Genomic DNA, 12,068 nt, shown 5'->3' with positions numbered 1-12,068 from the left:
ATTGTATTCTGCATTCTCGTGGTTGTTAACAACTTCTTATGGCTTAGATCACGCTAACAGAATTGATATGACAACAGCCAGTGAAAGTGCAGGGCGCCAAATTCAAAACAGAAATCTCATAATTAAAATTCCTCAAACAGAGGTATTTTACACCATTTTAAAGATAAACTTGTTGTTAATCCCACCCCAGTGTCCGATTTCAAAAAGGCCTGCACATAGTCGCAGAAAAACACAGCCATTTGTCCAGCCAAAGAGAGTCACAAAAAGCAGGTAAAAGAGATAAAAATGAATCACTAACCTTCGATGATCTTCATCAGATGACACTCACAGGACTTCATGTTACACAATACATTAATGTTTTGTTCGATAAAGTTCATATTTCTATACAAAAATCTTAGTTTACATTGACGCGTAACGTTCAGTAGTTCCAAAACATCCGGTGATTTTGCAGAGAGCCACATCAATTTACAGAAACTCACATTTAAAATTAAAGTGGAAAACCATACTACAGACTGATCCAACTTTGATGAAATGTCCTTAAAACAAGTCAAAATGAGGCTCAGTAGTGTGTGTGGCCTCCACGTGCCTGTATGATCTCCCTACAACGCCTGGGCATGCTCCTGATGAGGTGGCGGATGGTCTCCTGAGGGATCTCCTCACAGACCTGGACTAAAGCATCCGCCAACTCCTGAACAGTCTGTGGTACAACGTGGCGTTGGTGGATGGAGCGAGACATGATGTCCCAGATGTGCTCAATTGGATTCAGGTCTGGGGAACGGGCGGGCCAGTCCATAGCATCAATGCCTTCCTCTTGCAGGAACTGCTGACACACTCCAGCCACATGAGGTCTAGCATTGCATTAGGAGGAACCCAGGATGTGGTCTCACAAGGGGTCTGAGGATCTCATCTCGGTGCCAATTGGCAGCCAGTCTACCTCTGGCGAGCACATGGAGGGCTGTGCGGCCCCCAAAAGAAATGCAACCCCACACCATGACTGACCCACCGCCAAACCGGTCATGCTGGAGGATGTTGCAGGCAGCAGAACGTTCTCCATGGCGTCTCCAGACTCTGTCACATGTGCTCAGTGTGAACTTCCTTTCATCTGTGAAGAGCACAGGGCGCCAGTGGCGAATTTGCTAATCTTTGTGTTCTCTGGTAAGCACAACCCCCACCGTCGGGCCCTCATACCACCCTCATGGAGTCTGTTTCTGACCGTTTGAGCAGACACATGCACATTTGTGGCCTGCTGGAGGTCATTATGCAGGGTTCTGGCAGTGCTCCTCCTGCTACTCCTTGCACAAAGGCGGAGGTAGCGGTCCTGCTGCTGGGTTGTTGCCCTCCTACGGCCTCCTCCACGTCTCCTGATGTACTGGCCTGTCTCCTGGTAGCGCCTCCATGCTCTGGACACTAAGCTGACAGACACAGCAACCTTCTTGCCACAGCTCGCATTGATGTGCCATCCTGGATGAGCTGCACTACCTGAGCCACTTGTGTGGGTTGTAGACACCGTCTCATGCTACCACTAGAATGAAATCACCGCCAGCACCAAAACATCAGCCAGGAAGCAGAGGAACTGAGAAGTGGTCTGTGGTCACCACCTGCAGAACCACTCCTTTATTGGGGGTGTCTTGCTAATTGCCTATAATTTCCACCTGTTGTCTATTCCATTTGCACAACAGCATGACATTTATTGTAAATCAGTGTTGCTTCCTAAGTGGACAGTTTGATTTCACAGAAGTGTGATTGACTTGGAGTTACATTGTATTGTTTAAGTGTTCCCTTTATTTTTTTGAGCAGTGTACACATATTATACATGGAACTTGAAATAAACTTCTCCTTAAATCAATCGCTGTGTCAGATTTCAAAAAAGCTTTACCCAAAAAGCACACCATGCAATAATCCGAGTACAGTGCTCAGACAACAAAACAAGCCACACAGATATCCGCCATGAGTCAGAAATCAGAAATAGCATTATAAATATTCACTTACCTTTGATGATCTTCATCAGAATGCACTCCCAGGAATCCCAGTTCCACAATAAATGTTTGATTTGTTCGATCAAGTCAATCATTTATGTCCAAATACCTCCCTTTTGTTTGTGCGTTTAGCCCAGTAATCCAAATTCATGAGGCACGAGCAGACGAAAAGTCAAAAGGTTCCATTACAGTCCATAGAAACATGTCAAACGATGTATAGAATTAATCTTTAGGAAGTTATCATAAATCATCAATAATATTCCAACCGGAGAATTCCTTTGTCTGGAGAAATATGATTGGAAGCTAACTCTGAACGCACGTGATCAGCTCATGCCACTCTGGCAGACCTCTGACTCAATCAGCTCCAAATTCCCCCCTCCTTCACAGTAGAAGCATCAAACAAGGTTCTAAAGACTGTTGACATCTAGTGGAAGCCTTAGGAAGTGCAATCGGACCAAATTTACACTCTTAGATCGGCAAAGAATTGAAAAACTAAAAAACTTCAGATCTCCCACTTCCTGGTTGGATTTTTTTCTCTGTTTTTTGCCTGCCATATGCATTCTGTTATACTCAATGACATCATTCAAACAGTTTTAGAAACTTCAGTGTTTTCTATCCAAATATCCTAATGATATGCATATGTTAGTAACTAGGCCTGAGTAGCAGCTAGTTTACTCTGGGAACCTTATTCATCCAACCCACTCAATATTGCCCCCAACAATGAGACGTTTTTAACCTGAAACGTTGACAGCTTCAGATTTCCAAAGTAGGCTAGGCTATACTGTAGGCTACAATACATTATAACAGATTCATAATGCATTGTACAGGAGTATGGTTGCAAAGCTACTGGTAATTTACTAAAAGTTTGTAATCTTAGGTAATTAGTAGGTAATCTATGGTAATTTATACTTGAATAACTTAAAATATACACATGGTCAAACAGCTCATTCCAAAATCATGGGCATGAATACGGAGTTGGTCCCCCTTTGCTGCTTTAACAGCCTCCACTCTTCTGGGAAGGCTTTCCACTAGATGTAACATTGCTGATGTGACTTGCTTCCATTCTGCCACAAGAGCATTAGTGAAGTCAGGCACTGAATTTGGGCAATTATGCCTGGCTCGCAGTCGGCTTTCCAATTCATCCTAGAGGTGTTCGATGGGGTTGAGGTCAGGGCTCTGTGCAGCCCAGTCAAGTTATTCTACACAGATCTCAACAAACCATTTCTGTATGGACCTTGCTTTGTGCATGTGGGAATTGTCATGTTGAAACAGGAAAGGGCCTTCCCCAAACTGTTGCCACAAAGTTGGAAGCACAGAATTGTCTAGAATGTCATTGTATGCTGTAGTGTTAAGATTTTCCTTCACTGGAACTAAGGGGACTCGCCCAAACCATGAAAAACAGCCCGAGACCATTATTCCTCCTCCACCAAACTTGACAGTTGGCACTATGCATTTGGGCAGGTAGTGTTCTCCTGGCATCCGTCAAACCCAGATACGTCTTTCGGACTGTCAGATGGTGAAGCGTGATTCTGCACTCGAGTGCAATGGTGGTGAGCTTTATACCACTCCAGCCAACGCTTGGCATTGTGATCTTAGGCTGTGTGCGGCTGCTCGGCCAAAGAAACCCATTTCATGAAGATCCCTTCAAACAGTTCTATTGCTGACGTTGCTTCCAAAGGTAGTTTGGAACTCTCTAATGGGTGTTGCAACCAAGGACAAGGACCAAGGCTTCAGCACTCGGAGGTCCCGTTTACTACTTCGCGGCTGAGCCGTTGTTGTTCCTAGACATTTCCACTTCACAACAACAGCACTTACAGTTAACCACGGCAGTTATAGCAGATCAGGTCAGTTCATCAAATCTCTGTTGGAAAGGTGGCATCCTAGGACTGTGCCTCATTGAAAGTCACTGAGCTCTTCAGCATGGGCCATTCTACTGCCAACGTTTGTCTATAGAGATTGCATGGCTGTGTGCTCGATTTTATACAGGGTCAGCAAATAGACAAGGGGTTGTCGACATACGTATTTGTTTGCTTGAATGTGTGTTTATGTGTGATATATATATATATATTCTGCGTCTATATTTGCCATGAGATTCAAGTGGATATACCATATGGTTTATGAGAAAATTGACAAAAACATTTAAAGCAACTTGTCCGCAATGGCAATATTTATAATTAACCCTGCAACTCCTCCAAATACTGCCACAAAACATTTTTAAACACATACTAACAATGTTAAGTGTAAAAAAAAATAAAAAAAATAAAAAGATCATGGTGAAACCCTCATTAATTCACTAAATTGGTTTATAATTAGGGCTCCTGTTTTATACCGTTGTCATTCAAAGTTTAATTTTACATCCTTATTAGATAAATATAATTTTACATGTGATAAGGCCACACAGAGTGCCAGAGATTTGACACCTGTGATAATCTGAAGTACCCAAAAATGCCACCAGCGATCATAAAATTCCATATACTCCTTGAAAGTTACCAAAATTCTAGTAGTTTACTTGTAAAACTTTGAACATTTCCAGTAATATACACTCCCATTGCCACACTATACAGGAGTTACATACCAAAAAAAGATGTTCTGACTTCCTACTTCTCAAGACAAATTCTTCACATTCCTTGAAATGAAGAGACTAATACCACAATGGGTCCAGACCACAGGGAACTGTCTGGTGCAACAACAGAAAATCAGAAGAATACTGGAAGAATAGAATTTGAACACAATGACCATGTGTAATGACATCATAAGGTGCAATGACCTCATAATCATTTAGGAACATTACATCTGCGCTGAACCTACCATCACTAGAACTGGCTAGTGACTACAGCGGTATAGCCAAATAGCTGGAGTATTTGATTTATACTCCAACATAAACTAAAGCGGGGTGGGTGTGTGTGATCACGTGTGCGTGGTCTAAAACACATTTCAGAACACGGAAGGTATGAAAGCAAAGCTTTTTATTGCAAGTATTCGTGAAAGATACTTTGCTTAAGTTTTTGAAGTGGAACACTAAAAGACCTAAAGAGAAATACAAAACAAAGACATTTAAAACTAAAATAAAAAAGACCTGTTGGTACAACAGAGAGTTTGAAACATACAGAGTAGAGACAGAGACAGAGACCGAAACAGAGCCAGAGGCATGGAACTCATGTGGCTACCTTGCTCGTATCATCAAACACCCATTGATTTTAGCAGGTGCCTCAGGACTCAAAATGGTATCACAGCACACAATCCTGACTGACATTCAATTAAAAAGTAATGACAAACTGACCGCACGTCAAATACAAAATAACCTCAAGATAAGGATGAAACACATAGGAAACCCTTTAAAAAGTCCAGCATCATTGGCAACTGGGAAAACGGCATTCGATAATCTCTCGAACAAACGGGATTTCAAAACCTCAACATGGACTGAAAGCAAGCAGCGTCTGTTTGCACATCAAAACAGAGAGCTAAATGGAGTCTACGTGTCTTAAAGTATTTGTCTGTGGGTAATAGGTAGGAAAAGCCTATTGAAGTTCTGAACAGGGTTGACGACCCCTTCAAAGCTCCATGCCTCTGACCCTAGAGTGAGGTGGGAACGACTAATGGACAGTGGGCAAACAGAACAGCAACTCATTATTACAACACCTTGATTCGTTACACAGGTACAAGTCTAAGTACAGCACACAGAACCCTCTGGCTCCTGTTCTTACATCCACACACGTGGGGAAACATACACTTTTGTACGTTGGGGCTCACCAACTACTGTAGCACTGTTAGTGGTTTGAAAATAAACACGAGGATGACATTTTGGAGTTGGGCCTTTTTTGTACTCAACTCAGGCATTCTGTAGTTGTAAATAAACCCCAACAAAGTAGTAAGAACACACTTAAGACTGAGGCTTGCATTGGAGTGGAATGGGACTTTAGTCTCTACTCCTTACTGTGTAAAAGTCTCTGGCACAAGGAGAAAAAAAAAACTCCACAGAGGAGACATGAAAGCACAGAAGCCACACCTAACCATACATCCTCTGCCTTAGCACTATCCCTCCCTCCCTCCTCCCCTCTATTCTCCACCAGGCCAGGGGAGTTTACATGGCTAACACATTAGCAGCTCTGGATGAGGAAGTCAGTTTTTACAAGCTCAGCCCAGTCCGTGTGGTTCAGTGAAGGTTCCCTACCCCTACAGAGATGAGATGCAACATGTGGGGGTGGTGGGTGGGCTCAACAAGATGGGAGGAGAGAACCGGAGAGGAGAGAGGGACTAGAGAGTACAAGTCGGTGATGAGGACATATGAGAAGGCCTCTTCCCCCAAACAGAAAGCTAAAAAGCAGGGGTCTACATAAGTAATACCCAATTTAAAAACGGATGCCCCTGCTCAACTGTGCCCCTCCGTCCGCCCTCCAACACGTTGCTGTGCTTGCGTGTTTGGGGATGATAAGTCTTCAACATGGAGGGGGGAGGGGTTTAAGGCCTCGTCCCCTAGCTGCACCTCCACCACGCTGCCAATGTTGTGGAGACTCTAGCTAGCTGCTTGTTTATGCACTCAATAAATACAGCATAAAATATCTTGCAATATATATTTCATATACATATTAAAAAGAACAACATTTAAATAGGACAAAATAAAATGTTCGGCTCAAGTCAGATAAGTGTTAAGACAAAAGAAACTAAACAAGAGAATCTTAGTTATACTTCCGTCTCTAAAACAGTTATGAGAATATCATAATCAGGTATTAATCAAGCATTATCCTGTAATAACCAAAGCAATATTTGCAGTTTCTCCTCTCATGTAGTATAACGTATGCAGCATACAAAGGTAAGTGAGGCGCATTGTTTTTTTAATGTCTTGTAAAAAAGATACCACCCCCCTGGACTGATAATTACCCCGAATGACTCATACAGACCCTCTCTGAGTCTTATTCCACACCCGAACTGCCCCAAAACCCCAATGAAAGTAGGCCCACTATCCTTCCATTAAGGACAAGACAGACACGCGGCAGGGCGAGGCTTTGCACTGGGATGAGAATGCCATGGGCCAGACAACTGCCGACATCCTAATATGAATGCCATTACTTCCAAATTCCTTACATTGGAACACTTAAAAACCGTTGGTGGTTTCAGATTCTTAATGAGAAACCACAAAACGCAGGCCGACTCAAAACAGTCATCATCATCAGCGGAGTCACATGAGCTGGAGGCACACCTTTAAAAATGGCCACTTCGTAGCGATAGGAACCGTTTTGTTTGGTGTCGCAATCCAATTCCCAGAGGAGGAAAATCTCCTCAAATCACATAACAAGTCCTCGACACGCCACTGTATCTGGGAGGCGGGGATTGGATGAGGTACACAGACAGAAAACGTTGTGGCTATGTGTCCGAGTGAGAGTGGCAGTCTATAAAGTGCTGTGCTATGTTCGTCATTCGTGGCCCAGGCTGTGTCACACACATCGGTTTTAACTATGACCTCGCTTGTCAACGCAAGTTCCACTGCACCAACCAACCGAGTCGATTGGTCCAAACTCAAAATGCACCACTAAGTGAACGCTCAACCACAATCATATACTCGGTCTTTATGCATCTTGGTATGTATAGTGTGTGTACTGTGCATATGTTTCTGCATTGCAATGCTTTTTTATTTTTCTTCTTCAAAAATGAGATAAACGTCTTTACCATTTGACTTTTGTTTTACAGCACCACCATAAAGAAAGGCACTTCCTGTGGACTTCTTCACTCTGCCATAGATTTGCCTTCCGCGCCGAAAAGAAAGAACCTACACCTCAAAATCCAGTATATCTGTGCGTCACAGGCAATGGAATGAACACATAGCTACTTTTCCATAGAGTATAGCAATCTCTGGGTTGATGTTTAAGACCTAGAAGGCCTTGCTCATAAATATCTATAAACTAAGCAAAAAAACACAAAAAAAAAAACTGCTGAACACAAACGAACATCTGAAAAACGTTACTGTTGACGGTTTAGAGAGTTGAAAAGTAAAAAAGGTGTTCGGCAAACACATCTGCTATATGTAAACATGTGTTCTTTTGCCCAGGAAAATCAGAATGTTCTATACAGTCCTTGACGTTCATCATCATGTCAGCTTGGATGATCACTACGCTTGTTCGCTTGCTAAACCATGTACCGATCCATACACACCACCTCCCTCAAATGGCAGCCCTACTTCTCACTTTACATACACCAGAACCAGCCACATGCACAAAAACCCATCTAACAAAAATACCCTACTCTTTACCAACCAAGCACACACCAACAAACCGATCCAAGACACCATTGGATCATACATTTACGGAGCAAACTTAACTTCTTCTGTCCTCTAGTCTTCCATATTTTCTCCACTTAGCGCTCAGGGGAATCAGATGGCAGATCTACAGGCTACGGAATGTAGTCCTCTGGGAATCAAAAGTAAGGAAAAAGTGGAAAAAAACTAAATGAGATTATATACTTTGTCACATTGCAGACTTACCGGAGGCCTTAAGGCTTTGTATTTCTGAGCACAAGAAGTGCCCGTGGTTGCGCAAGGAGAGAGGAGAAAAGCAACAGTTAAAAAAGGCCAAGTCTCGCTCTATAGGGGCCTCATCGCCCACCAGGCTTAAAATAAAACACCGGGCCACATTGGTACTCAACGTTCAAGATGACCAGTCCAGGTAACCATCTCTTTCTTTAAATCAACTACATCTTTTAAAGTGGGTCTACAACACTTTGACAAGCCCCGGTTTCTCCCGCTCTCCCCTGTTCTACAGGCATCAACTCCCACCTGAGAAAGACGATCGGGCAGGATCAGAACAATTATGCTCCATTACAACAGTATAACAACCCAGACACACGTTACATGTCGAAATAGAGCCACCGGCACTGTACGCACGACAAAATACACAAATAACAGTATACATTGCCACAGGACACGAGTCAACAACAGTCGACTCAAAACTCTTGCCACATTTTATTACCCTTCACGTTTAATGATGAATAACTACATAGGTTAGATTTTTTGTTAGCAAAAATAAGTGGTGTGCATTACAATAATGTGAAATGTACATATATATACACACACTTCTTCCAATCTGGCTTTTGAAAAAGGCTTTTTGGACACTAGTGAAGATCATGAAGGCTCAAACCCATTGGCTTCCAGCCAGGGGAAGGCTAGAGTTGGGAAGGCAGTCAAACGTGACTATAGGGGAGGGCACAGGATTCTACCATTGGACCACACTACCGTTCACCTATTGGGGCAGTCCTTGCCTTGAGAACTGCGTCCTTGTATCATTGTACCGTCAAAAACAAGAGATTCTCAAATGGCAATCGTTTCCACAAACCGTTAGGACGAGAAGTCCCTACAGTTCCCCACATAACACAGACCCTCTCGTCTACTTCATTGGGAGGTTTACTACGGTACATAGCACCAGAGGCATGTGTTCGGTCCAACACACACTTATTTTAGTGCAGATAATTGTCTCTTTTGAACACCACTAGGCATGCCTCATGTCACGTAGGAGCTAAGCAGCGACCACACAAGTCACTCACTCAGTCTCCCGGACTTCCAAGAGTCATCGAATTTTTGACTCTAGAAGACAGCTAGCTATTATTTGGTTTGGATGGTCAGTTATATGGGAAATTAAACGTGTCTTAGCGGCTTAGCTCTACTGCCGCTCATGACTGAGGCACGCCTCGATTCTTAGTCACCTTGAGTACATGTAGATATAGCAGCTAGATCCGTGTCTGATGAGGCAGAGTGCAGCACGACTTGATCTGCTAAAATACCAAAGATGATTGGAGAAAATCACACACATTATATATTTTCTATCGCAAGGATTTCAATGTGATGCAACTTCTGTCAAAAATGAGGCAAAATGTAGCGTGAAGTCAACTTTTTCCAGCTAAACCTTGCCCTTTAACTTCCTTGTTCGAATACATTTTGAAAGCTAGGACCGCCACGTCATAATCCATCCATACAACCAGCCATTTAACCGTTCATTTCCAAAACCAGGCACTTGATTTCTAACCCATAACACACTCATTGGCATAACCCTTCGACCTATGAACCCCGATACTCCCTTCATAAAGAGGAGCAACGGGGTAAGTGCCAATTGTGTGTCTCAAAAACATTCTCTTACTATCCGAGAGCTCTCGTAAGAGATCTGGGTTCTAGTACATTCTCCTAAACTCACCGCTGCAGACTTCCAGACATTCAAGTCGTATCCTCTAGAAGACGCTTCCTTCCCTCAGCTAAAACATTATTGCACTAGAGGAAAGCAACATGAGCTGTCATTCAATGTAGGATCTTCCACAACAAAACTCAAATCCAAGAGAGCAAATAGAATGAAAGAATGCAGAAATAAATGCTCTTCTCATTAAATTACTATATCTTGAGCGTACTAATAAATACTGGAAAGAATGGTAAAAAAAAACAAGCATCTTAAATATCAAACATGATGTACAGGAAAGAAAATTCCAAACAGGGTCACATTGCAATGTTGCTGTGACAGCACATTAGATCGATGTCATAGGGGACTGACCTCGGGTTTGATATCATTGCATTACCCTCTACGGATGTGTGCCACTGTATACGCACATCACTTATTGGGTCAAGTCAAATGATAACGAGTAAGAAATCATATGATTAGCATCATAGCTTATTCCCCAGAGAGGTTGGGTCTTTTGAAGAGAGCATTTACAACGTTCAGACTCCAGGTGGCACTGTGCTCAAAATAAGAGCTCGTGTTAGTCTCCTAGTACACACACAAGTCCCCATTGGCTAAAAGAAAAGGAGGAAAATAAATGGCAAGCTAGTGCGCCGTGATAGTTCTGCACAGATCGAGATCCACTCTTCAAACACCTCATCCTTTTCTTCTTCTCTCCTCAAACTTTGATAAAGAAAAGTCAAAACATAACTAACAAACGAAAAAGGGCAGAAAGTGCTGCCGTTAAACTGAGTTGAGGTAAAAGGCATGATGACGAAAGAGAACGAACTCTGCAACGTCGACCATACACATCGGGAATCAAGACCACAGATCTCTTTCATGACCGGAGAAAAGGAGGGAGGGCCTGGAGGAGGTGGGGGCGGAGTTAGGGTGTCCAGGAAAAGCAGGGGCCTGGTTTAATATTGCATAATAGTGCCAAGTTCTTCCTCTCGTTTTAAAGCAGCATCTGTCTGCATCCTCAGTCCATTGCGGGGGGCTCCCCCTCCCTCTTCCCTCTACACAGTGTCAGGTCCGGATTGACTGGTTGTGGGGGGCTGCAACCCTCCTTGACTGGCAGGCAGGGGTGTGTGTTTTAAGTGCGATGATGGTGGTGTGGGGTGGTGCTCAGGCAAAGTACATGGTCCTCAGCGTGTCGTGGTGAATCTGCACCGCCTTGGCCAGAGCCTGGGGGTCCCGACCGTTACTCTGACCAGAGACATGGCTGCCCTCCGCACTGGGAGAAGAGAAGAAATTCATCAGGACAGAGACATACATGAATGGATCAGAAAGACAAGTCAACAATGATACACACTTATTTGAAGCTAAAAAAAAATATTTACAGAGAAAGCTAGCTGTCTGGGTCAGTATAATATCTAGCGCTGCTCTCTGGGGGCAGTATAATATCTAGCGCTGCTCTCTGGGGGCAGTATAATATCTAGCGCTGCTCTCTGGGGGCAGTATAATATCTAGCGCTGCTCTCTGGGGGCAGTATAATATCTAGCGCTGCTCTCTGGGGTGAGTACAATACCTAGCGCTGCTCTCTGGGGTCAGTACAATACCTAGCGCTGCTTTCTGGGGTCAGTACAATACCTAGCGCTGCTTTCTGGGGTCAGTACAATACCTAGCGCTGCTTTCTGGGGTCAGTACAATACCTAGCGCTGCTTTCTGGGGTCAGTACAATACCTAGCGCTGCTTTCTGGGGTCAGTACAATACCTAGCGCTGCTTTCTGGGGTCAGTACAATACCTAGCGCTGCTTTCTGGGGTCAGTACAATACCTAGCGCTGCTTTGTCGGGGTCAGTACAATACCTAGCGCTGCTTTCAGTACAATACCTGGGGTCAGTACAATACCTAGCGCTGCTGTTCTGGGGTCAGTACAATACCTAGCGCTGCTTTCTGGGGTCAGT

The 12,068-nt window shown here is 43.6% G+C and overlaps 1 protein-coding gene across 3 annotated transcripts in view; it reads right to left on the bottom strand.

The window, feature by feature from the left end:
• Positions 1-4,925: 4,925 nt before the first annotated feature.
• LOC123997620 (protein argonaute-3-like) overlaps positions 4,926-12,068 on the bottom strand; it is a 44,455-nt gene continuing 37,312 nt past the window's right edge. For all 3 annotated transcript variants that reach the window (XM_046302043.1, XM_046302045.1, XM_046302044.1), the window contains one exon: positions 4,926-11,396. In XM_046302043.1, coding sequence (XP_046157999.1) covers positions 11,288-11,396 — 109 coding nt within the window. In that variant the 3' untranslated portion in view covers positions 4,926-11,287. The remainder of the gene's footprint in view (positions 11,397-12,068) is intronic.

This window comes from Oncorhynchus gorbuscha, linkage group LG15, assembly GCF_021184085.1.
Source record: "Oncorhynchus gorbuscha isolate QuinsamMale2020 ecotype Even-year linkage group LG15, OgorEven_v1.0, whole genome shotgun sequence".
Classification (NCBI taxonomy): Eukaryota; Metazoa; Chordata; class Actinopteri; order Salmoniformes; family Salmonidae; genus Oncorhynchus; species Oncorhynchus gorbuscha.
Note: the sequence above shows the minus strand (reverse complement) of the source record. Positions and strands in the feature narration are given on the sequence as shown.